The sequence below is a fragment of the Phoca vitulina genome, unplaced genomic scaffold (genome assembly GCF_004348235.1).
Source record: "Phoca vitulina isolate PV1807 unplaced genomic scaffold, GSC_HSeal_1.0 scaffold52, whole genome shotgun sequence".
Taxonomy (NCBI): domain Eukaryota; kingdom Metazoa; phylum Chordata; class Mammalia; order Carnivora; family Phocidae; genus Phoca; species Phoca vitulina.
The window spans coordinates 9,959,159-9,983,426 of NW_022589755.1; the positions used below are offsets into that span (position 1 = coordinate 9,959,159).

At 52.0% G+C, this 24,268-nt stretch overlaps 1 protein-coding gene and 1 non-coding gene across 2 annotated transcripts; one reads left to right on the forward strand and one right to left on the reverse strand.

Annotated features, from left to right (window-relative positions):
- Positions 1–6,173: 6,173 nt before the first annotated feature.
- CEACAM19 (CEA cell adhesion molecule 19) lies at positions 6,174–23,358 on the reverse strand. The gene is made up of 7 exons (XM_032388424.1): positions 23,286–23,358; positions 22,100–22,468; positions 11,408–11,558; positions 8,142–8,188; positions 7,108–7,229; positions 6,812–6,856; positions 6,174–6,227 (listed from the first exon to the last, which is right to left on the reverse strand). The coding sequence occupies exons 1-7, from the start codon at positions 23,338–23,340 to the stop codon at positions 6,174–6,176; spliced, it is 843 nt and encodes a 280-aa protein (XP_032244315.1). The 5' UTR covers positions 23,341–23,358.
- On the forward strand, positions 22,886–23,027 carry LOC116622518. Its single transcript, XR_004297584.1, has one exon.
- Positions 23,359–24,268: the final 910 nt, after the last annotated feature.

Sequence of the window (24,268 nt, forward strand, 5' to 3'; positions counted from 1 at the left end):
AGGAAGGGAGTGGGGGTCTGCACTGAGCCTTGGGGGGCAGAGCTTGGGTGGAGAGAGTGAAGGACTGGGGGGGCTCCTAGTTCCAGCCGAGGACACTGGTGTCTTCCAGATCACCCAGTGCCTCAAGTTCCCCCCTCGGTGATGCCTCTCTGTTTGGGATGAGCAGTGCCTTCTCCATGGGCCCTCATGTGGAAGGCAGACCCCTCTGCTTGGACACGCGGACCCCGTAGTGGTGGCTGTGGGTTACGTTTGGTCCTTCTTTACGGACTGGGATGAGTAGAGGAGAAAGTCGGGTGTTAGATTTTGCTCTATTCCCAGTGTGTCCATCTTCTACGCTGCATGACCTGAATCTTCTATGCCTCAGTTTTCTTATCTGGGAAATGGGACTGGTCCTAGCACTTCCCTCACAAAACCGTGGTGAGGCTCAAATAAGTTGATAAACGTGAAGCGCTCAGCACAGTGCCTGGCAGGTTCCGTTGCCCCCCCCCGAGAAGGCCAGCTTCCCGAGAGGAGGGGCTCGTCCGCTTGCTCTTATGTCTCTGGAGCCCGGGTGGGGCTCATTCAACAGAGCTGGGTGTCCAGCAGGGGCTCAGAGAACGTCTGTCGATGGATGAGTGGGGACTGCCAGGTACAGGAAGGGAAGGATATATAGATACTGAGAATGCGCACACATTCACTTATCCTGCGTAAGTTCCCCGAGCCCTTGCCCTGTGCCTGCCATGCTGGGTGGCGCTGAGACCCATCCCTGACCCAGGCAGCCTTGGTTGGCCCTGCCCTTCCGGGGCTTATAGTCCAGTGGCAAGACAAATCTCTAGACAGTGACCACCCAGAGTGGGCAGGGCTGAGGTAGAGGAACTCAGGAGAAGGACCTGACCCAGCTTGACAGTCAGGGAGGGCTTCCTGGAGGAAGAGGTGTCTGAGTTGAGACCGGGAGGATGAATGGGGGTGGGGCCGGCAGGGTGGAGCACCGTGCCTGTGGCCACGCTCCCAGCACAGGGAGCAGAATGTGGAGGGCGTGGAAGCAGTTCAGTGTGGTGGATGATAGACCCCAGACCACAGGGTGGGGGTGAAGGTCAGGGGTGTTGAGAGGGAGGCTGAGGGCACTCCAGGAGCCAGAACTCCCAGGGATCTGCAGGCTATCATGAGAAGCCTGGACTTTAAGGGCACTCGGGAGCCATGGATGGTTCCGAGCAGGGAGGGGCAGAACTGAGTTTGGGATTTAGAAAGCTCCCTTGGGCTGTCTTGTGGTGGGAGGATAGGAGGGGGCAGGAGACCAGGTAGGAGCCTGGGAAGGTGATGGGGAGACACGACCTGGCCCAGGGCTGGGCTGTAGAGATTCCCAAGCTCAGGAGGCCTAGGAGGTAGGTTCTGGTGTTTGCCCCTCCCTGAGGGAAGGAGGAGCCCAGGTTTTGGGTCTGGGCAGCTGGGTGCATTCTCTGGGCTCTCAGAAGGGTAAACAAAGGGCCAGAGGCTGGGGACAGGTGCCCCGAGGTGGGGTGGGAAGGTCCTCCAAGCAGCCAGTGTGCCGGTCCGTGGGTCTGCGTGGTCCTCTGCTGCCCCCTGCTGGCTCTGCGTTGACACGGGCCCTGCCTGCAAGTCTGGCAGAAAGGACGGATCCAACCAACTTAAATCCCAACCGGTGATAAAAGATGACATTTCTGGGGCGGCCATGCTTCAGGATGCACCCATGCTCACTGTCCCCCCCACCGCCGCCCCCCGGGTCTCCAGCTGCCTTCTCCCAACACACCGAAATGAATTCAAAACCGACTTCCCAAACCTGCCCTCTTCCCTCCCTCCCTCCCTCTCTCCCTCGCTTCTCTTTCTTGGTTTTATTGAGATATAATTCACATACCAGACAATTCACCCATTTAAAGCGTACAATTCAGTGTTTTTAATATGTTCATAGGGTTGTGCAACCATCTGCATGATCAATTTTAGAACATTTCCATCACCCCCAAAAGAAACCCTGTACCCCTTACTAGGCACTCCCCATCCCCCTGTCCCTCCAGCTCCTGGCAACCACTCAGCTGTCTGAGCTTCCTGTCTCTATGGATTTGTCTGTTCTGGACATTTCCCATCAATGAAATCAGACAATATGTAACTTTTTGTGTCTGGCTGCTTTCACTCACCATCATGTTCTCAAGGTTCATTCACGTTGTTGCATGGCCCCGTACTTCGGTCCTTATTTATGGCCGCGCGATATCCCACTATCTGGATACACCATGTTTTGTTTCTCCATTCACCCGCTGACAGACGTTTGGGTTGTTTTCACTTTTTGGCTATTATGAGCAGTGCTGTGAACATTTGTGTACAAATTTTCCCGTGGACACGTTTTCCCTCCTTGCAAACCTGACCCTCTTGCACTGTGAATGCCGCCACTGCCCCTGCTTTCCATCAGCAAGTCAGACACGGGGCAGGGCTCCCGCACTCCAGCCCCGCCCCCAGCTTTCTCGGCACCTGCTCATTCTCCTTCGTAACATCACTCCCCTGGAAATTATGTTTGATGCCATTTGTTGTCAGTTCTCTGAGGGCAGGGATCTCTGTTGTGTCCTTGGCAATAACAACTGCACACAGCAGGTGATCAATAAATGTTTGTTGAGCTGATGAACCAACACGTTTGTGACATCCTCCTGCCTCATCCCCGGACATCTCACCCAGGACCAAATTCTGTCAATGTTTTGTTCTAAATATCTTTTGGCTCTGTGCATTTCGTCCCCCAGCCGTGCCCGCCACCCTGGTCCAGCACCTGCTGAATGAATGAATGAGTCATTGAATGAAGAGGTGGAGGAGAGCAGGTCTTCCTGGGAAGTTTTCTCAGGGAGACATAGTGGTTGAGAATGTGGGCTCTGGTGTGAGTCATGATGGCGTATTGATTGGGCTGTTCGTGCATATCGGTTTTGCCTATTCTTTTTTTTTTTTAAGATTTTATTTATTTGAGAAAGTATGAGAGAGAGAGTATGAGAGAGAGAGAGAGAGCACGAGCAGGGGGAGCAGGCAGAGGGAGAGGGAGAAGCAGGCTGCCAGCTGAGCAGGGAGCCCGATGCGGGACTCTATCCCAGGGCCCTGGGATCAAGAGCTGAGCCGAAGACGGACGCTCAACAGACTGAGCCCCCCAGGCACCCCCGTTTCCCCTATTCTGCATATATGGTAGCATTGAACCTGCCCAGCGCTCTTGACATTAGAGTGTATCATGTGCCTTCCTTTGGCCAAGGAGATGTGGGTGGGCATGTCACTTCTGGGTGAAAGCCTTTAAAAGCCTGCATGCTTTGCCATGTCCCCTCCCTTTTTAAAGGTTCTGTCTCCAAATACAGTCCCAGGGAGGGTTAGGGTTTCAACATACACATTTTGGGGGATGCAATTCCGTCCATATCAGGGTTGATACTAAGTGAGCAATCAGGCTCAGAGAGCTTACTTTTGAAAAAATACTGTCTTTTTTTTTTTTTTTTTAAGATTTTATTTATTTATTTGACAGAGAGAGAGACCGTGAGAGAGGGAACACAAGCAGGGGAGTGGGAGAGGGAGAAGCAGGCTTCCAGCGGAGCAGGGAGCCCAATGCGGGGCTCCATCCCAGGACCCTGGGATCATGACCTGAGCAGAAGGCAGACGCTTAACGACAGCCACCCAGGCGCCCCAATACTGTCGTCATGAAGGTGGGGGTTGTATGAACCAAGTTTTAGAAGGACGTGGATGCAAAGAATCCCAAAGTAATGGTAGCTTGCACAAGAAAGAAGTCTTTCTCTCCCAGGTAACTTATCTAACCTGGCGTGGTGGCTCTGTCCCCGTTGCTGTCCCTGCCCCAGCTCCCTCTAACCTGGCTCTGTGCGCCCCTGTCCATGTGATCCGAGATGGCTCTCATCACCCCATCTTCAGCCTCTGGGAAGGGGGAATGCTCTCCCTTTAAGGGTGTGACTTGAGGACTGTGCGCCCCTATCACTTCTGCCCACATCCCATTGGCCGGGATGGCTCTCTCAAGCTGCAGGGCAATCTGGGAAATGTAGTTTTTCTGCTCAGCAGCCATGCTCTTGGTTCAAAACCCTACTACTGGGGAAGAGGAAAGAACAGATACTGGGGTTTGACGAGGGGTTGCTGGAAAAGAGGAGAGGAAGGCAGACACTCTGCACCAGAGTGGCCAGTGCTGGGGCCGACCCTGCCCATGCCTTGACCTGGTTGACCTTCTCAGAAGCAGGAGATCAGGGTGTCCCTAGAGGTCTGGGGATGGAGAAATCCTTACAGGGAGTATTCGAGTATTGAGTCAGCAGGAGATGCAACTTCCCTTCCTGCGAATTCGTCCTCATCCTCTACGTTAATTTCCCGTGGCAGCTGTAACAAGTTCCCACAAGTGTGTAGTGGCTTAAAATAACAGGAATTTATTCGATTCCAGTTCAGGAAGTCCGAAGTCCGAAATGGGTCTCACGGGGCCAAAATCAAGGTGTCGGCGGGGCTGGGTTGCCTTTTGGAGGTTCTGGGGGAGGATCTGGGTTCTTGTCCTTTCCAGCTTCTGGGCTCTGCTCGTGGCCTCTTTCTGTCTTCCACGCCAGCAAGGGCCCGTGAAGTCTTTCTCCCATCACGTCACTCTGACTCCGTGGGGCCTTGGCTTTGGGGCCCTTCCTCCATCTTTAGAGTCCGGTATCACTCCAATCTCTGTCTCCTTTCTTACAGCTCCTTCTCTCCCCCTAGGTCCCTTTCACAAAGACCCTTGTGATTATATTTCAGGCCCAGAGGGGTCATCCAGGATAATCTCCCCATCTCAGGATCCTTCACCCAATCACACCTGCTCAGTCCCTTCTGCCGTGTAAGGTAACATTCACAGGGCGTTAGCACATACACGACTTTATTCAACCTGCCACATGGTCTTTTTTTTAAAGATTTTATTAATTTATTTGTCAGAGAGAGAGAGAGAGAAAAAGAGCACAAGCAGGGTGGGGGCAGGCAGAGGGAGAAGCAAACTCCCCGCTGAGCAGGGAGCCCGATGCGGGGCTCGATCATGACCTGAGCCAAAGGCAGACACTTAACCGACTGAGCCACCCAGGCGGCCCCGGCCACACGTCTTTATTTTCAGCTCCCAGAGCAAAAGTGACAGTCTGCTGTGCCTTAAGTGGGGGGACTCTGTGCCCTGAACTATCTGCTGCTCCCCATCTCCCTGACCTCACCTCCCACCCTTTCCCCCTTCCTTCCTCCGCTCCCACCACCCTGGCCTCTTGCTGCTCCTCGAACTCCCCAGGCATACTCCTGCCTCAGGGCCTTTGCACTTGCTGCTTCCTCTGCCTGGAATGCTCTCCCTCCAGATCCCTACGTGGCTTCCGTACATTGGTTACTCTGATTGCTGACTCTCTCCTCCAGCACAGCGTTCCTCTAGGAGAACAGTTTTTGTCTCTTTTGTTCCCCGCCAAAGCTGCAGGATCCAGAACTGTGCATAACACATGGTTTATTTATTGCTGAATGAGTGAATAAATTAAGGGGCGACAGACTGGGCCCACATTTGGGATGGGGGTGCTGGGAGGGGGTAGGAAAGGGAGCTGTTGCCCTGAGGGCCTTGGTATGATTCAGGGTTGGGGGCAACAGGCAGAAATTGGCCACAGGTTCTGAGAGACTGACTCTCAAGCAGGGAAGGGGTTTCACAGCTGTGGTCACTGGTCAGGACTGTCACCGGGGGCCACGGGACTGGGAGGCCAGACCTCCCTGTGCCTTATCCTTTGGGGCCTGTGTGGTGGGGGGCTGCCTTGTCCCCAGGGGAAGGGGCTCCAAGGACAAGCAGGGAGCAGGGGTGGGGCGTTGTGGGCCGACAGGTAGAAGCCCAGCGAGTAGGAGCCTGTGAGGTCTGGCTTGAGGCAGGCCTGAGACCACTCTCCTCACCCCCAAATATCCAGTGTGTGTGTGGGGGGGTACTTTGGGTTAGGAGAAGGCAAGAGCCTGCCTTTCCCAGGCACGAGGCCCAGGCCGGCTTGCTGGACGGACCAGAGTTGAGGGCGGGTTATACACTCAGAGGGTCAGAGAGGCGCTGGGCCCATCATGATCTCTTGCTCGTGCCTGATGCTGTGCTGAGTCTTCATTTGAGCCCACCTTGTCGGCCTCTGGCCATGGTGGCCTGGTCCTGTGGGGTCTCTGGTGTGGCTTCTCTGTGGGCACGAGGCCCCCAGGGGAGGGCTGAGGCTTTCGCTCTTCCAGGGGCCTCTTCAGGGGGTTGGCATGAGTTGGCAGTAAGGGGCAGGGTCAGGGTTCAGCAGGTCCTGGGGGGGAGGAGAAGAGAGGGATTGTGGGTGGGGGTCGGGGGAGCCAGGCAGAGGCTGAGGGACGGGGGAGGGGGGGGCGGAGAACACACCCAGAGAGAATGGTGGAAGGAGAGAGGCGTGCAGAGGCAGGAAGCACCAGGTACCGGGAGGGCCAGAGAAAGGGGTGGACACAGGGCGACGGGGATGGAGAGCCAGGAGGGACAGGAGCACAGAGAAGGAGAGAGAGTGAGAGAGACATCAAGAAACAAAGATGGGTGAAGAGATAGAGAGAGGGAAAGATAAAAGGACATGGGGAGCCAGAGAATGACAGCAAGAGCAGGAGATGCCCTGAGAGGTGTACAGAAATGCAGAGAAACATAGACAGACACATGGACACAGAGATCCATGGGCAGACAGGAGGGGATGGAGACAGGCTGGGACCTGCAGCCTTGGAATCCTTCTAAGAAGGAGGAAGGTACAACCCCAGAAGGGGAGAGACTGTGCTGTGCTTCGGGAGGAGCTACAGCTCAGAGAGCAGGTGGGCGGTTGGTGAGGATGCCCCCCCCCCCATCGAGACCCCCTCCCTCATCCCGGCTCCACACCTGGTAGGGGTGGTTCTCCGGCTCTGGCTGCTGCTGGGGCAGGGGCTGCGAGGGAAGAGAACGGGTGAGCCAGGCCCCCAGCATCCCGACACCCTCCTACCTTGGACCTTTGCTGTGAGGACAGACCTGGCTTCCCAGTCCCAAGTCCCCATCGCCCCAGAGACTAATGCTCCTTATGTTGTGTCCTTCCAGTCCCTTTTCCCGGTGGTTTTAAAGTAGGGAGCATCCCAGGGTGAGCCGCGTTCCTGCAGCGTGGGGACAAGGTGCCAGCGTCACAGCGAAGTCCTGGGGGAAGCAGCAGGTGGGGCTTTGGGGGAGGGGGTGGGACTCACCATGGAGGTGTTCATGGACCTCGTGTCACCGGGGGGAGACACCAGGAGGGTCGGAGATGGCATCACTTCATAGATGTTCTGGTCACCTGAAGCAGAGGACAAGGGCGGAACTGGCTGACGCGCGGCCCACAGGCCCCTGCTAGCTGCTGTCAGTGGTCATTTATTCAGCTAACATTTGTGCCCTCTCCTTGCCCAGCCCTGTGCTGGGGACACAGCCGAGACTGAGGCAGCGCTGGCCCTGACCTCCCAGGGCTCAGAGTCCAGTGTGGGAGACAGATCTGTCCCCAGATAGGGATGACCCAAAGTGGGTAGGGCCAAGTGGGGGAGCCCAGAGGGCTCCTGGAGGGGAGTCAGGGATGGCTTCCTGGAGGAGGGGACATCTGAGACTGGAAAGAGAAGCGAGAACTATGCAAATGCAGGAGGGAGTGGCTGGCAGGAGATAGCCTGCCATGTTTGAGGAGCTGTGATATATTTGGTCTGTCTGGATTATATATAGTTTATTTTATATTGTTTTGTTTTTGAGGATGGGATTGTTACATGTGGGAAATGAAGCCAGGAAAGACAGTGGGGACCAGTTTATGGGAGTCTAGAGAGCCATGTTAAAGAGGCTGACTTTGTCCTAAGGACCCTGGGGAGCTCTGGAGGGCCTCTGAGCAGAGGAGTGACAGGGTGAGAGTTCTAGAAGCACTCTGCCTGGGGATGGGGTGGAGGCCAGCCTGGAGGCGGGGAGCCCAGCAAAGAGTTGGGTGTGGGGACCCGGGAGTGGAACCACCGAGACTGGATGTGCCAGGCACTGAGAAGAGGAGGAAAAGCAGGTTTGGCGTGAGTGCTGATGTCCTCAGAGTCTGTGGGCTGAGTCTGGGGGGCCCCAGAGAGGTCTGGGTGGGGCAAGTGATTGGGAGACCCCTAGTGAGGGAGGGCAAGGGTGTGTGTGGCTGGTGGGGAGAAGAGGAAGAAGCCTGGAGGAGGGGCTTTAGCCACAGGGACCTCTGGCTTACCGGCATTGTGATTGGGGTGCACCTCTGGCTTCTCTGTGGGTGTCATCCTGGGGACATATGGAGAGAACCAATATTAGGGTAGTAAGCCGCTCAGGTGGGTGGAGAGAGACTCAGAGAAACTGGAAAGCCCATCAGTCCATCAGAGAGAGAGATGGTCCCTGCTTCAGAGTGAGCTAGGACAAGACCTGCCCCATCCCCGCCTCTTCTCCCATAATCTCCAGCCACAGAGCCCTTCCTCAGTTTCCCCAGCTGCCACCGTATGCCAGTGAGTAATGTTTCCCTAATGTCACTATTTAGGCAGACCATCTAGATGATTCTGCTCCATCCACCTGTTTCACGATTTCCTTAATATTTCTCTTTGAATCAGCTCATTTGAATACCTTTATTTAAAAAGTACACTTGACATCACTGCAGCAAATTCATTATTTCACTGGTGTGGGGGTGCCTCACGGAGAAGGCGACATTTGAGCAAAGGCCTGATGCAGGCAAGGAGACCAGCTTTGCAGAAATCATGGGAAGAGAGCTCTAACAGCATGTGCAAAGGCCCTGGGGCAGGAACAGGAACAGCAAAGAGAGGAGTATGGCTGGGACAGAGAGTGTGAGGGGGAGAGGGGCTAGAGGTGAGGTCAGAGGGAGGCAGCAGGTCAAGCTAGGTCTTGTGTCCACGGTGAGGACTTTGGCCTTGACTCCGAGGGACCTAAGCTGACTGATTTTCACAGGATCTTTCTGGCTGCTGAATGGGGAACAGACTGTGGGGGTGGGAGTGGAAGCGGGACACAGTCAGATGCTACCATACTGTAATGACACCGGACGTAAGTAGAAAGTGACGGGGAAAATGAAGAAAGGCCAAACAGTGGGTTAAATCTGTGGCTCGATAGGGTTGTTAGTTTTCTCTTGGGAAAAGCTAGCAAGTGTTAGAAGGGCGTTAGAAGCTGACTAGAACCAGAATGAGATATTCTCTTGCCATAGTCAGAATGCTACAAAGAGAATAGGAAAAGGAATTTCTCTTTGGAAATATTTCAGACGTATAGAAAAGTTGCAAAAACGGCACAAAGAACATCTGTGTAATTTTTACTCACATCAAACAATTGTTTTTATTCCATTTACTTCAGTGTCTGCTCTCTCTCTCCTTCTGTTTCTCCCATGCATATTTTGTTTTCCTGAACCATCTGAGGGTAAGGTGCATGCATCACGGCCCTTCATTTGTAAACATTTCCACGTATTGAAATATTTTCATTTTGCGTTTTTTTTGTTTATTTTTATTTATTTTTATTTTTTTTTAATACTATGGCCCAGAATGCCACATCAAGTTGCCTCTGGCCCTGCCAGCACTTTGAGGATCTGTGAGATTCTCTGAGAATCACTGGCAGTAGCGGAAGGAAAGCTGGCCAGCAGGTCCGGACGAGTGGAGTCCAGTTTTGGTTCTGGAGCTTACAAGTCACTCAGGTGTGGGTTCCCATCTCAGGGACCTGCTGCCACTCGCAGGCCAGTTCTAAGCCATTTGGCAAATGATTTCATGTCTCTAAGCCTTAGTTGTCTCTAGAGACCACGGCAAACTACCCACCGAGGGCCAAATCCGCTCCATCGTTTTTGGGGACAGGCATGAAAAAGATGTGACCCCTGATTGACCCGTGAGCCGGACACGGGCACTCGGAGGCTTCTCACCACCTCCCCTGTCCCTGGAGTGTGGGTTCCTGCCTTTTCCGCTCCCAGAGGCTGTTCCAAGGACGTGGCCTTGAGATGGTGTATGATGCTGAGGACATCTGCATGGTGTGCCTGGCTGAGCCCAGCTGGGGCTTCTTTATAAACTTGTAAGATTTGGAGGGTCGGTGTGGGGATCCATTCATCTTGCTGCCCCCGGAGACAAGCCTCGTATGTAAGTTCCCTTTGCTTATTGAAACTGCCATATGCCAACCTGGAGGGGCCTGCCTCTCCAGCCCTCTGTGTTTGGGGGCTGGTTTCAGACTACACCTGGGAAGCCCCCAGGAGGGTTATGGACCAGCACTGCCTCTTTTCATACCACCTGCAAGCTAAGAAGGAGGGCTAACAGGGATGGCTTAGGTTATTCCAATACCCTTGTTACAGCCGTGGCAGACATGATTAATCAATCACAGCATCCGTTCCCACCGCACTCAGACACCACCTCCAACTCCCTTTCCACCAAGCTCTCTAGGGCACATGGTAGGAAGTGAAAGCTGTTCGCCACCCCTAAATGGGAGCGTGTTGGGAGAAAGAGATCAAGAGACCACAGCACCTAAGGGAGAGAATAGGAAGAGGAATTTCTCTTTGGAAATATTTCAAACTTATAGAAAAGTTGCAAAAATGAAGGAGGCAGCGGAGGAGAAAAGGTTGCTGCCTTCATTTCCCCGAGATTAGAGAGAGCAGAAAAACGACACATTTGCAAGCAGCTCAGAACCAAAGTCAGGAGACAAAGTTCTGAAGAGCCTGATCTCATGAGGAAGGAATTTTCCATGAATAGACTGTTTCCTGGGAAAAATAGGCCCCTGCCTCTCTCCCCCATACAGAAGTAGGCACCATCTGATGCCTTTGCCTGCCCACCATCCACTCTGCTTCTTTGGCAATAGTGTCTGTTTCCCCACCCCGCTTTGGTCCGGGGGGTGGGGGTGGGCGGGGAACCCTCCCCACCCTGAATCCATTTAGTCATGTGGAGCTGGGTTGTTCTCTGACTCCAGAGCTGTGCAAATAGCCCAGGTTTGGCCAATCAGGATATTCCAGCACCTGGCCACAGTGGTTGGTCCACGTAAGGACATGTGATTTGAGTTAAGCCAGTGAGAAGCAGCCCTGGGGTTTTTGTTGGATGTCAGGAGCCAGGTGTGGTCTTCCCTCTGTGGCTGCTGAGCTGGTGGGATATAAGCCTGGAGCCCCTAGGAGCTATCTTATCACACACAAGGGGAGGTCCTGACTGAGAATGAAGCCACCACAGAGAAAAGCAGAGTTGAGAGGTGTATGGAGGGGTCTCTTGGCAAAATCAAGTCCCTGGATCCAGCCATACCTGAAGCTCATGCAGGACCAAAAAATTTTCTAATTTTTTGTAAGCCCGTTCAAAGGTAGGGTTTCTGTCCCTTGCAGTGCAGAATTCTGTCTAATACAGGATAGAAAGGTCGTTTTCACCTCAAGAGTTCCAAGATTTGATGAGATTGTGTATGAGTCAGATGACATGAATCATGGAAGAATCAATCAGTGGGACCCAAGGGGTGGGGAAGAAGAGGAAGAAGAGAGGAGAGAGAGGCCTGGGGCCCCTGTACCTGTGGCTCTGGCCCCTCCAGTCTCTTGTTAACAGGAGATGGGCAATGCACCCGATGAAGAGGGACCCAGCAACAAGGAACCCAATTATGATGGCAGCCATGATCCCAGCACTCAGGGGCAGGTGTGTAATGGGCAGCTCCTTAAGCTTTTCTGAGGGGTATGAGAGAGAAAGAGAGGTCTGTGAGATGTCCTGGAAGGATCTCCCCAATCCCCTCACCCCTGCATCAGTGACTGTCCATAGAGCACTGATGTGCAGTTTCCTTTCCCCAACCCAGAGCTTTCTCCTGCTTTTCAGAGCTGAGCATCCAACTGTCCAGTTGATTCTGCTGCACATAAAACTCAACACCCCTGGCTGGAACTCCTCAGCTCACCCCACCTCAAAAATCTCTGCCTTCCTAAGATTTCCTACCATCTTCAGGACATCTAAAACCTACCTCCTGACCCACTCCCCCACCACACTCCACCTGCCTGCTTTTTCTCACCTCAGTTGATTGACACCTCCATCCTTTTAGGGAAAGAATTCGGTTCTGGGCCCTGTTTTGTGAGGGTCTTGATGCATGGGGTTCTGAAACACTACCTGCCAGGTTTGGGATGAAGCCTACCTGACTTCTTACCCCCACCATGAGGACCTCGAGCCTTTAATATCAAGCTGAACACCTGTTATATCCCAGCCCTTCTTGGCAGCTAAGCTCATAGACTCTGAGGTCAGAATGCTGGCGGTTCAAGTCCTTGAGCAGATTAGTCAACCTCTCTGTGCCTCTTCCCATTTGTGAAGTGGGGACAATAAGAGTGTCTACCTTGTAGGGTTATTGTGAAGATTGAATGAGTTTATATATATATACACACACACACACACACACACACACAGAGTTCTTTCAATTATCCAACAAAGTAGGATCTGTGCCATTTTAAGGTGAGTAAACTGAGGCACAGAGAGGTGAGCTAACCTGCCCAAGGGCTCGCAGAAGGTGCAGTGCTGGGATTACACTTGGGCCACCTGAGCTCCTAATGATTGCTCTGTGTGGATTCCAAAAGAGGGGCCTGTGTCCCAGGAGCCCTTGAAGGATGGGAAGGAACTATATCAGGCTCTGCATGACTGGAGTGAAGACCATTATTTCCAAATGGACTGGAGTGTCACCATATATACATATGTATATACATATATATATATTTATGTGTGTGTGTGTAATTAAATCAATCAATATTTGCTTATTTCATTCATTTCCCTAAAAGTTTGTCTGTTCAAAGTGTCCAAAACCCATTTTATTTTATTTATTTATTTTTAAAGATTTTATTTATTTATTTGATGGAGAGACAGCGAGAGAGGGAACACAAGCAGGGGGAGTGGGAGAGGGAGAAGCAGGCTTCCTGCAGAGCAGGGAGCCCGATGTGGGGCTCGATCCCAGGATCCTGGGATCATGACCTGGGCCGAAGGCAGACGGTTAATGACTGAGCCATCCAGGCACATCCCGAAACCCATTTTAAAATGTACTCTTCTCACTGGGAGGAAGAGGATAGGCCATGCCTGGGCATATGTGGTCGTTGCCCCCACAGCCTGGGGAGGTGGCTAAGTCAGGCCCATTTTGCAGATGTGCGCACCAAGGCCCAGAGGGGTTGCGTATGGGCAGAGGATGGAAGGCAGCCCCTCTTCCAGACACTGGAACTTAGCAATTTTGCACCTTCTACCTTTTAATTATTTATTTTTAAGTTGGCTTCACACCCAACATGGGGCTTGAACTCAAGACCCGCAGATCAAGAGTCACATGCTTTACCGACTGAGCCAGCCAGGTGCCCCCATCTTCTACCTTTTTGAATCCCCACAACAGCAAGTGGAAATTCAGTGGCTTCTGTGAGTGATTCAGGAGGTGGGGTGGGGCCGAGGCCAGGTCAGCTGACTCAAGGAACCCACCCCCACTTCCTGTCCTCCCCACCCCGACCCTGTTGCCCTGTCTTCTTATAGCATCCAGAGCCCCTTCTCCTGGATCTGCTCACTCTGGCCCCTGCTGCCCCGTCCACCCACGCAGTTCCATCACCCACAGCTCCCTTCCTCACTCTCTGGGCTGCCCAGCCTTTGCCCATGCTGTTCCCTCTGCCTGGCATGCTCTTCTCCACACACTATATATAACTCCTGCTCACTTTTTCATTCCCAGCTCCCTCTGGGAGGGAAGCCTTCTCTGACAATCCCAGGCCAAGGAGGTGCCTAATAGGCATTTCCTTCATAGCTTACTTGCTTAATTATGCAATTAGTTGATTCATGTTGGTAGGCGGGACATGAAAGAACACTTCAGGGGCGCCTTGGTGGCTCCGTGGGTTAAGCATTGACTCTTGATTTCGACTCAGGTCACTATCTCAGGCTCATGAGATCGAGCCCTGCGCTAGGCTCCCTGCTCAGCAGGGGTCTGCTTGAGAGTCTCTCTCTCTCCCTCTGCCCCTCCCCCTGCTTGGGGGTTAAATAAATAAATCTTAAAAAGAAATAAATCTTTTTTTTTTTAAGATTTTATTTATTTTTTGACAGAGAGAGAGACAGCGAGAGAGGGAACACAAGCAGGGGGAGTGGGAGAGGGAGAAGCAGACCTCCTGCGGGGCAGGGAGCCCGATGCGGGGCTCGATCCCACGACCCTGGGATCATGACCTGAGCCGAAGGCAGACGCTTAACGACTGAGCCACCCAGGCGCCCCAAAAGAAATAAATCTTTAAAAAAAGAGCACTTCAGGGCGCCTGGGTGGCTCAGTTGGTTAAGCGACTGCCTTCGGCTCAGGTCATGATCCTGGAGTCCCAGAATCGAGTCCCGCATCGGGCTCCCTGCTCGGCAGGGAGTCTGCTTCTCCCTCTGACCCTCCCCCCTCTCATGTGCTCACTCTCTCTCATTCTCTCTCTCTCAAATAAATAAAATCTTAAAAAAAAAAAAAAAAGAGCACTTCAATCACCTCCATTCTGACCTCAGTCTGTACTTGCTAATTATTAAGTTCTTCTTTCCAGCTTTTCTCTTAACTCATGGAAAAGACGCTGTGCAAGGCATCCTGTGATGGGAGCCGAAACTACCCCCTCAAGCAGCAAGATCCCTCCCACCTGACCCCAAGACAATGACTGACCTGACGACCTTTACTGCCCATCTGCATGTATCCACGGACCTGTGTCCCACATTTTCCTAATATAAACCTAGAAGTACTTTCAGCACTTTGGAGACAGTCTTTGGGATGCTAGTCTGCTGTCTTCCCGCGGTTGGCTTCACTGAAATACATCCCTTTCTTGTTTCACCACCCCTCCTCTCTCTCCCTTTGGATTTTGTCTGCAGAATGGCCAAACCTGGTCTGTTTGGGATCCCAGGAGCCAGGTGCTTCTGCACCCCTGTGCCCCAGCTACAGCCATGTAGTGTCTCCTCAACTCCTTCCATCCCTCCACCGTTGTGAAGCCTCCAGACCTTCAGGAGGGATGGATCCCGCCTCCAGCTCCCGGGGGGGGGGGGGGGGGGGAGGGCTCCCTTAGCTTATTCCCTTGTCACACTCACTGCATCAGGAAGGGCCGTCTTTCAGACCTAAGCCAATCAGCGTGCTGCATTCCTTTGGCCTTCCTGATTCGTTCAGGTTGGTCCAATCAGAGTGAAGTGAAGGGGTGTGGTTCAGAGTGGGTAGGAGAAGGGATCTCTTGTTCTGGAAGCTGAAAGCTAGAGGCTTGGGAACTGTGCAGTCATCTTGCTACCTTGAAGGCATTCATCATGTCTCCCTGAACTTGAGCTCGGCAGAAATAAAGACATTTCCCAGCCTCCTTTGCAGCCTCCGTACATGGACAGCTCGCTCATTCAAAGGTGCCTTTAGAGCATGGTGTTGAACATCGCTGCTAACATTGGAACCCCAGGCAAGTTTACCTACAACATTCCAGTGATCTCATTTTAACTTGATTTCCTCTATAAAGATGCTATTTCTAAGTAAGGTTATATTCTGATGTGCTGAGGGTTCGGACTCAGTGTCTTTTTTTGAGGGGACAACATTCAACACACAACACCTCCAAAGCTCGGTTCCCTGCTATCCTGGAGAATCTCTGGGCTGTTCAGGATCCTTGAATCGATTTCTTTTCTGCTTAAATCGGCGAGAAGCAGTTTCTGTTGCTGTAGCAAGAACCCTGCCTGAATCACATGATTAAGTGTCCTATTTTTAGAGCCTGTTATATTATCTGCCTTTTATCATAGACAGTGAACTTGAAAAGAGGGAGCCTGTGAATCACTGTCTTTTCCAAAGTTGATTGCGACAGGATCTCTTCTGTGATATGATCTTGCCATTCTCCTATCCAGTAGAAGGATCTAATACCCCTCCCTTAAATCTGGCTAATCTTAGTGGCTTAGTTGTAATCAAAAGAATACAATGTAAGTGATGCTGTGTGACTTCCAAGGCTAGATCAGAAGAAGCCACGGAGTTTCTGCCTTGGTCTTTTGGAAAACTTGCTCTCCACTTGGCCCTCCCCAAGAGCCCAGTCTCCATGTTGTGAGGAAGACCGAGCAGTCACATTGGAGGGACCACCTGACAAAGATCTGTGGATAGCCCCAGCTAGGTTTCCAGCTGACAGCCAGGGTGAGCCTCCACATATCTGAGTGAAGAAACCTCTGAATGATTCCAGCCTCCAGCATTTGAGCCAGTCTCAGCCTTTTGAGTCTTCTCATCTGAGGCCCCAGACATCATGAAGTAGACAAGCCATCTCTTTTGTGCCCTGTCTGAATTCCTGATCCCAGAAATCATGAACATAATAAAATGGTTGTTGTTCTATACCACTGAGTTTGCTCTGCACCAAAAAGTAACTAGAACAGAGCCCCGCATTCTGTTTCTTCTTTCAGGACTGAAGGTTTTCTTTTTGGCTTTTCTCTTTACTGGGCACTGGGATCATCTATCAGTTCTACCAACAAAGAATCATCTGGGTCTTCTTCTGTGGGTCAGATTTATCCCCGTGTATTTTTGAGTAGATACAAACACATCTGAAAAAGTGCTTTGAGAGACCATTATAAAAGTGGACAATGGTCAGACTGTATTTAAAAATAGAATTCCAATCCACAACCTGCAGCGAAGACCAACGTGCCTAGAAGACCAGCCGTCTTACAAACAGCCCACGACACCAACCTGCTTTGAGTCAGACTTGCAGGAAGCCAGATTGCTATCTCCAGTGACAGTCCAGGAAGACAAACAGTAACTTCTGTAAGGATTGACCCTAAATGGCCAGGACTTGATTAATAACCAACAGCTTCCCTAATTCTTGTCCCTGCATCTAACTTAGGACCAGCTCCTAAGAAAGCCAAATATGCACTGTAACCAGTTGCCTCCAGCTTCCCCGTGCCAACAACCTCCAATCAGGGCACAGCTGAAGCCTTCTCTTTTTTCCACTATGAAGTTTTCCCATCCGTCTGCCTGCCTTTGAATCTCTGCCCAGATGCAAGTGACAGGGGCTGACTCCCTTTCCAGCAAGCTCTGAGTAAATGGCCTTTGCTTTTCTCATTGGAGGGACTTGGTTGATTTCCACAGCTTTACATGGATTTGTCAGCCAGTCCTCACAACGATCCATGGTGGGAGGTGTGATTACCCCCATCTTACAGATATTTTAGGGGAACAGGGGCTCTGAAAGGTTTGGCCATTTGACTAAAGGTCATATAAACCCATGACACCAGCCAGTTAGTGGTTGCTAATGATGAGGCAGAATAAAGTCCTAAAAGTGTGGGCTCTGGAGCCCGCAGGCCAGACTTCAAGTCCTGCACCTGCTGCCCCTTAGCTGAGTGACCTGGGCCAGTTACTTAAACTCCCTGTGCCTCAGTTTCTCCAACTGTGTAAGAGGGATCATCTTGCCGTGGCAGGGAGGACACAAAGGAGAAATGTGTGTGAAGCACTCTGCACATGTCCAGTAAAGGGGTGCTGGGCTTGTAATTAACTGCCTTGGGTGTCAGAGGGCCCAGAAGGCTTTGGGGAGCCCGCACAGGGTTGCTTGAAGGCCCCCAAGTCCCCACCACTGGATTTACAGGAGAACAGACACCAGCTGTCAATGACCGTGATCCCGCTCTGGCTTCCAAGCCTGGTGTGGGCTGCTTACTGGCTGTGAGACCTCTCTGAGCCTCTGTTTCCTCATCGGTACACAGGGGACCTATGTGTCCTGGGCCCTTCTTGTGTTTTCAGTCTGCCCTGAGCTGTGAATCCTCCCCTTTGGGAGTTCTGCCAGAGACTGGCTTTCTTAGCTTCTTTTTCCATGGGACAGTGTCACGCGACCCAGGTCCCCGGTCAGGGACATGCCCACCAGCAGATAAACTTCACGAGGGCAGAGATCTCTCTCTGTACCTTTGTACACTCAGTGCCTGGCACACAGGAGGTGCTCAATAGATGCTTGTTGAATGAATGCAGCTTCCCAGTGCCCAGGCAGGGGTCCTGGACCCAGGGCTGACACTTGGGCAATGCTGGCTCAGGCAGGAGAATTCTGCAAGTAGTTTACAGCTTGTTTCCGGTTCCCAGCCTCCTTGGGGTCCTGCGAGCCTGCAATACCCTCCATTAAGCCCTTTTCTGTACATGCCTGTTAGAGTTGGCTCCTGTTGCAGCCCCTAAAGACATACCGAATCCCCTCATGATTGAGGCAGGTAAAGTGTGGGAAGTACCCGGGACACAGGAAGAGCTCCCAGCCAAGTCCATCCCCCCCCCCCCGCCTCCCCACTGCCAGGGGCTGGATTTGGGGCCAAAGCTGTCCTCAAATAGAAATGCCCTGGCTGCTGCGGTGACCCAACCTGACATGAGGACGTGCCCAACCCTATGCCTCATCCCCTCCGCCTTTTCCTTTGCTCTTCCTTTTGCTGAATCATTTTGCTTCCTTGCTCCCTGTGTTCAGCCCTCGGGAAGCCAGGGCATTTCCCATGAGGGAGTGGATTCCACTGGGGCTGGGAAAAAGTCAGGTGGCAGAGGGCCAGGGACATGGACTCGGACCCAGCGGGGGCCTCGGTTCCTGCCTTCCCCGGCTGCGTGGTGGTGGGCCCTCTGGGTCTCTGTTTGTTTGCCCCTCTATAAAATGGGGATCATCCCAGGGCCTGACGGGGGTCTTGTGGGAATGCAATGAAGTGAGGTCGGCAAAGGGCTTCGCTTGGAGGTCCCTGGCATACAGTAAGTGCTCACAGCTGGGAGAAGGAGTTACAAGTATTTACGGAGTAACTCATGTGTGCTAAGCACTGCTCTGCACTGGGGGTTCAGTGGTGAACAAAACCATAATAGATATATATGTTATGATTATTATGAGGAGAACAGGTGTTGAGTCCTTGCTCATCTTCCCCGCCCTGATCCCCGGCATCTGGCTCCCCATCTTTTTTTTTTTTTTTTTAAAGATTTTATTTGACAGAGAAAGACACAGCGAGAGAGGGAACACAAGCAGGGGGAGTGGGAGAGGGAGAAGCAGGCTTCCCGCTGAGCAGAGAGCCCGATGCGGGGCTCGATTCCAGGACCCTGGGATCACGACCTGAGCCGAAGGCAGACGCTTAACGACTGAGCCACCCAGGCGCCCCCTGGCTCCCCATCTTGTTTGACCTACTTGATCCCACCCCCTTGGACAAAGGGTGGACCCTTCACTCAAGGCGAAGGAAACCACAGGCCAGGTTGGACTAACCAGATTATTATTATTATTATTATTATTTTTAAAGATTTTATTTATTCATTTACTTGAGAGAGAGCACGGGAGAGAGAGCATGAGCACGGGGCGGGGAGCAGGGAGCAGAGAGAGAGGGACAAATAGACTCCCCGCCGAGCCTGGAGCCCTATGCAGGGGGCTCAATCCCACAACCCCGAGATCAAGACCTGAGCTGAAACCAAGAGTCGAACGCTCAACTGACTGAGCCACTTTGGCGCCCTAGACCAACCAAATTCTATCTTGATCTGTCTGTCTGTCTCTCCAGCTGTCTTTCTTTCTAAAGTCTCTGCATTTTGGAAGAGGAGATTCAGAATATGCAAAGAAGCCTGGGCTCACACCCAATTCAGGCCTGGCAGGAATCCCTGGTCATGAAGAGGAGAATGGAGCCCCTGAGCCCAGATGAGGCCAGACGTGGCGCCCTCTGGAGGAGGAGGGGACACTTGCCTTTCTGACAACTTCTATTTCCCATCAGCTCTGAAGGGCTCCCCACCCATTCATTTATGCAACAGCGTGTCTGTCCCTGTTCTAGGCTTGGAGGAGACAGCTGTGAACCCAGGGCTCTTGGAGCCAACATCCCAGGAGGCTACCCTGGGGTCCTACAAGGCTCCCTACACTGTGAGTCAGTTGCAGAGAGCTTCTGTCCTTACAACCTGAGCCTTGGCTTGAATACATCCCGCTGCTCTGGCCTCCGAGGATGCCCCTCCTGTTCTTTTGCCTCAGTCATGCTGGCCTCCTGCCAGCTCAGTTCATGAGCCCTACAGCTTCCTGCCACAGGCCCTTTGCACAGACCAAGCCCTCTGTCCAAACACCTCCCAAAGCTTCTTTCCCCTCTACTTAGGACTGCTAGTCATCATTGAAGCTTTGTTGAAGGATCACCTTCCTAGGGCAACCTCCCTTATACCCCCCGATTTACACTCTCACCATCCCCGTATGTGCCTTTCCTTCACGGTCCCTGCACTGTGCATAATGATCTATTTTGTGTGTGTGATTATTAGTTAATATCAGTCTCCCCCGCTGGGCTGTGAGCCCTGGAAGGGCAGGGCCAGGGCAGCCTCAGTCTGCACTGCGTCCCCAGCACTGCCCAGTACAGTCTGGACGCAGAGGCGGCCTTGAGGAAGAGGCACTGGGGGAAGCTTTGCTGAAGGAACAAGTGAATGAGCAGCTCAGCATCTGCAGAGGCAGCTATGTGTCTCATTCAGGCAGCCCTGCATTCGAATCTCAACCCTGTTGCTGATTCGATGGCTGGATGCCTAATATTCGGGGCATGCCTTAAACCACCCGAGCCTCAGCTTCTTTCTGGATAGAATGGAGATTCAGCCCACACTTAACCATGGCTGGGTTAAACTGTGAATCAGATCACTCCTCTGTTTAAAACCCTCTAGTGGCTTCTTTCAATCTCCCCACGGCCAACAAGCCTGGCCCCTGTGTGCCTCTCAGACCTCAACTCCTAACACCCAACTTGCTCACTGCTTTATAGCCATGGCATCCTTCTGTCTATATGCTTTGAACACACTAAGCTAGCCTTACCTCAGGGCCTTTGCACTTGCGGTTCCCTCTGCTAGGAACTCTGTCCTTCAGAAATCTTCAGGGCTCCCTTCCTATCCTCTGTTCAAATGTCACTCCTTCTTGATGACCTCCCATCCCATATCACATCATCCTGTTTAATTTTTTTTTTAAACTGGGGAAATTATAACCTCTCTGTGCCTCAGTTTCCTCATCTGTAAAATGAGTCCAATAATATTACCCACCTCACAGGGCAGCAGTGAGGAGTAAATGAGTTATACATACAGTAGGCATGTAATAAACACTAAATAATGTTAGCGATAACTATTATTGTTAATGTCTCTGAAATATGATCTTAATTTATTATTTACATGCTCGTTATTGGCATCCCACATATGAATGAAGGCAAGGAGACTTTTTTTCCTTCTTTCTCTGCTTTGAGAGGAAGTAGTTAAGCTCCCAGACTCTGGTATTGTGACTTCGTGGGATCAAATCCCAGCCATACCACGCTCTGTGCCTCAGTTTCCCCAACTGTAAAATGAAGACAATAATGGGGCTGCCTCATGGAGTTTTTGGTTTTGAAAGTTTTCATTCAGGGGCACCTGGGTGGCTCGGTCAGTTAAGCGTCTGCCTCTTGATTTCAGCTCAGGTCATGATCTCAGCGTCATGAGATCGAGCCCAAGTCAGTCTCCACGATCTGCTTGAGATTTTCTCTCTCCCTCTGGCCCCCTGACCAACTCTCTCTCTTTAAAAAAAAAGAGAAAGTTTTCATTTATTTCTTTATTCAACAAACATTAACTGAGAACCTACTGCGTGTCCTCCCCCACCCCCCCGCACCATGGTAGATGCTGGATGATAAAAGGACAAGTATGTTTTCACTCTCTCACCTTGAAGAATTACTCTCCTAGTGAGACACGTTTGGAATGTGACGCATCAGAGCACATTATGAAAATCACAGAGGTAATGGGATGATCAGAGTCCTCTGGGGACACGGATGGTTAATGACCAAGTCTGCCTGGGAGGGTTGAGAAGTTATTTTATTCCCCCAGCTCTATTGAGATGTAAATGGCATATCACATTTCATAGGGTTTTAAAATTTAATTTAATTTTAAAGATTTTATTTATCTGAGAGAGAGAGAGAGAGAGTGTGTGTGTGCACAAGTGAGGGGAGGGGCAGAGGGAGAAGGAGGCTCCCCACTGAGCAGGGAGCCTGACACAGGACTCGATCCCAGGACCCCAAGATCATGACCTGAGCTGAAGTCAGACACTTAACCGACTGAGACACCCAGGTGCCCCTAATTTAATTTTAAAGTTTATTTATTTATTTATTTTTAAGTAAGCTCTGTACCCAGTGTGGGGTTCAAACTCACGACCCCGAGACCAAGAGTTGCATGCTCTTCCGACTGAGGCAGCCAGGTGCCCCTCATACTTTTTGTTTGTTTGTTTGTTTTGTTTTTTAAAGATACAAATGAGTTAATATAGAGCAGTGGTCCTGACCCATGGCAGGCGTCGGGGTGCATGAGCCTACCCACTCTCTCCCTCAGCAGCATAACACTCACCGTCCACCTGGACCTCGGTCTTGGCCCTCATGGTCCAGTCAGGATTGATGGTGACAGCTACCTGGTAGGTGCCGCTGTCTGTGGGCTGGACGCGACGCAGCAGCATGGACCCATTGGAGAAGCCAACGATGTCACATTGCCCCATGGCGCTGCCGTCCCTCTGGGGCCGCTGGAGGTCAGGGAAGTAGGTGAATAACATCGTGCCACCATTGGTCTCCTTCCCCAGGTACCAATTGAAGTCCTGAAAGTTGCCTGGGATGCCCTGGACGGACAGGAGAAGGTTCTGGTCCTTTTGAGGATGCTCTGGAATCTTCTGGATGTGGAGGGCAGCCCAGGAGCTTTGGGGGATCCAGAGGGCCAGGAATGAGGCTGTGGGGAGTTACAAGGGTGGCCTGAGGTCAGAAGCATTGGGCAGGGACAAAAGCATTTTCTTCCCTATATGTCCTCATCTGGGGACAAGGACTCTGACCGCTGTTCATTGGAAACAGGGCTGGGATTGATGAGTGATGTCTGCACTGGGTTCAGGAGTGGGAACCCAGATAGGAAAGCCACACATTTCTCATCCCATTAGTCCAGCAGATCTCGGGGCAGCCGAGATGATGTGTGGTCTGCCTCTAAACAGTTGGACTCTGAATTTATTCATTCATCCATCTAACCAGTACTTACAGACTTACCTATTATTTATGCTACAGTACCAATTATATATGATATATCTAAAATTCCCTAGATTTCTAGGCACTTGGGATATAACAGGGAAACAAATACAGATAAATTCCTGTCCTCATGATGGTCTGGCCTTGTACCAGGCAGCCCGACCCTGACCTCAGTAAATTCCCGGGAATAGTTTTCCTTGGGGTTTGAATTTGCATTAATAGGTGTGAACATTGTAGCAGCAGTTTGATGATTATGTATGATATTGCAAATAAGACAAAAGAATAAAACACCCCCCCTCCAAAGAAACCCCACAAACAAACAACATTCTTATCTTCCTGGTCCTGATAGCCTAGAAAATTCCATAGGTAAAATTGGGTATGGGGCTGTGATTCTACAGCTCAAACCAGCACCCCCCCATCTTACTCTAATAATTTCATCTTCCCTGGCAATCTTTCCCTTCTTCTGAGAGGAGACCTCAACCCCTGGGCTGAGTCCCACCTTCACCCCTCAGCCCTGGGGTGCTCCCCCTTACCTGAGAGCAGGAGGCCCTTTGAGAAGTGGCACTGGGCCCTCTCGGGAATCTCCATCTTGGTGTCCCGTGGAGATGCCAAGGGGCCACTGTGGACACTGATGGGGCTGGAGGGCTGGGCCCTGGCTGTCGGAAGTAGGCCAGCTCAGTGGGGGTCCTGGGGGTGCCTTCTAGACATGGCCGAGGCTGGCTGAGCCCCAGCACCCCCTTTCCACAGGCTCCAGAGGCTTCACCTGTGCTCTCTGGGATGGGCGCAGACACTGGTTGAACCAGTTTTCCAGGGTGACTGGGGACCTTCCTGGGGCTTCCCTGGACTCCTCCCTTAATCCCCTTCAACCTCTTCTTCCCACTCACGTGACTGTCAGGAACAATAGCAGTAATCACAATGGGAGGGAGCCGTGGCAGTCTCTGCTTGAGCAATCCCCCTGGGCCAGGCAGGTCCCTGCAGGGAGGCTCAACACAACTGCTTCATCCCACATCCAACCACACATAACTGCGTCCATTTCACAGATGAGGAAACAGAGGCTCGAGGAAGGAGGCAAGTCTACCAGTAGGTGGAGATGGGACTTGACCTTTGGCTGGCTCACTCTAAAGCTTTTAGCACAGTTTTTCAAAAGCATCCACCATTCATTCATTCATTCATTCATTCATTCCAACAACACTCCCTATGCTCAGCGCTGTGCTGGGTGGTGCTGCAAACACAGTGGTGATTGAGATAGTTCTTGCTTTGTCCTCAGTCCACAGCGGGGCTCACAGTTCTGTGTCTGTGTTGGGGGGAGCAGACCGATCCCCAGGGCAATGATCCACAGTGATCAGCAGTGGGATGGAGGAGCCCAGGGGGCCGGGAGAGCCCAAAGGGGTGCCTCACTCAGCCTGAGGGGCAGGGAAGCCTTCCTGGAGGAAGAGACATCTGAACAGAGACCTGGAGTGGGAGTAGCAATGAGACAGATGGTGGGGCGCGGGGGCGGGGGGTGAGGTTTGCCAAG

Bases quoted from the DNA above. Each gene is read 5' to 3' on its own strand.
- CEACAM19 (XM_032388424.1), bottom strand. From the start codon at position 23,340: ATGGAGATTCCCGAGAGGGCCCAGTGCCACTTCTCAAAGGGCCTCCTG. The intron at 11,559-22,099 runs GTGAGTGTTATG...CATACCCCTCAG, and splicing joins GACCGAGGTCCAGGTGGACG to AAAAGCTTAAGGAGCTGCCC. The intron at 8,189-11,407 runs GTACAGGGGCCC...ATATGTCCCCAG, and splicing joins TGGAGGGGCCAGAGCCACAG to GATGACACCCACAGAGAAGC.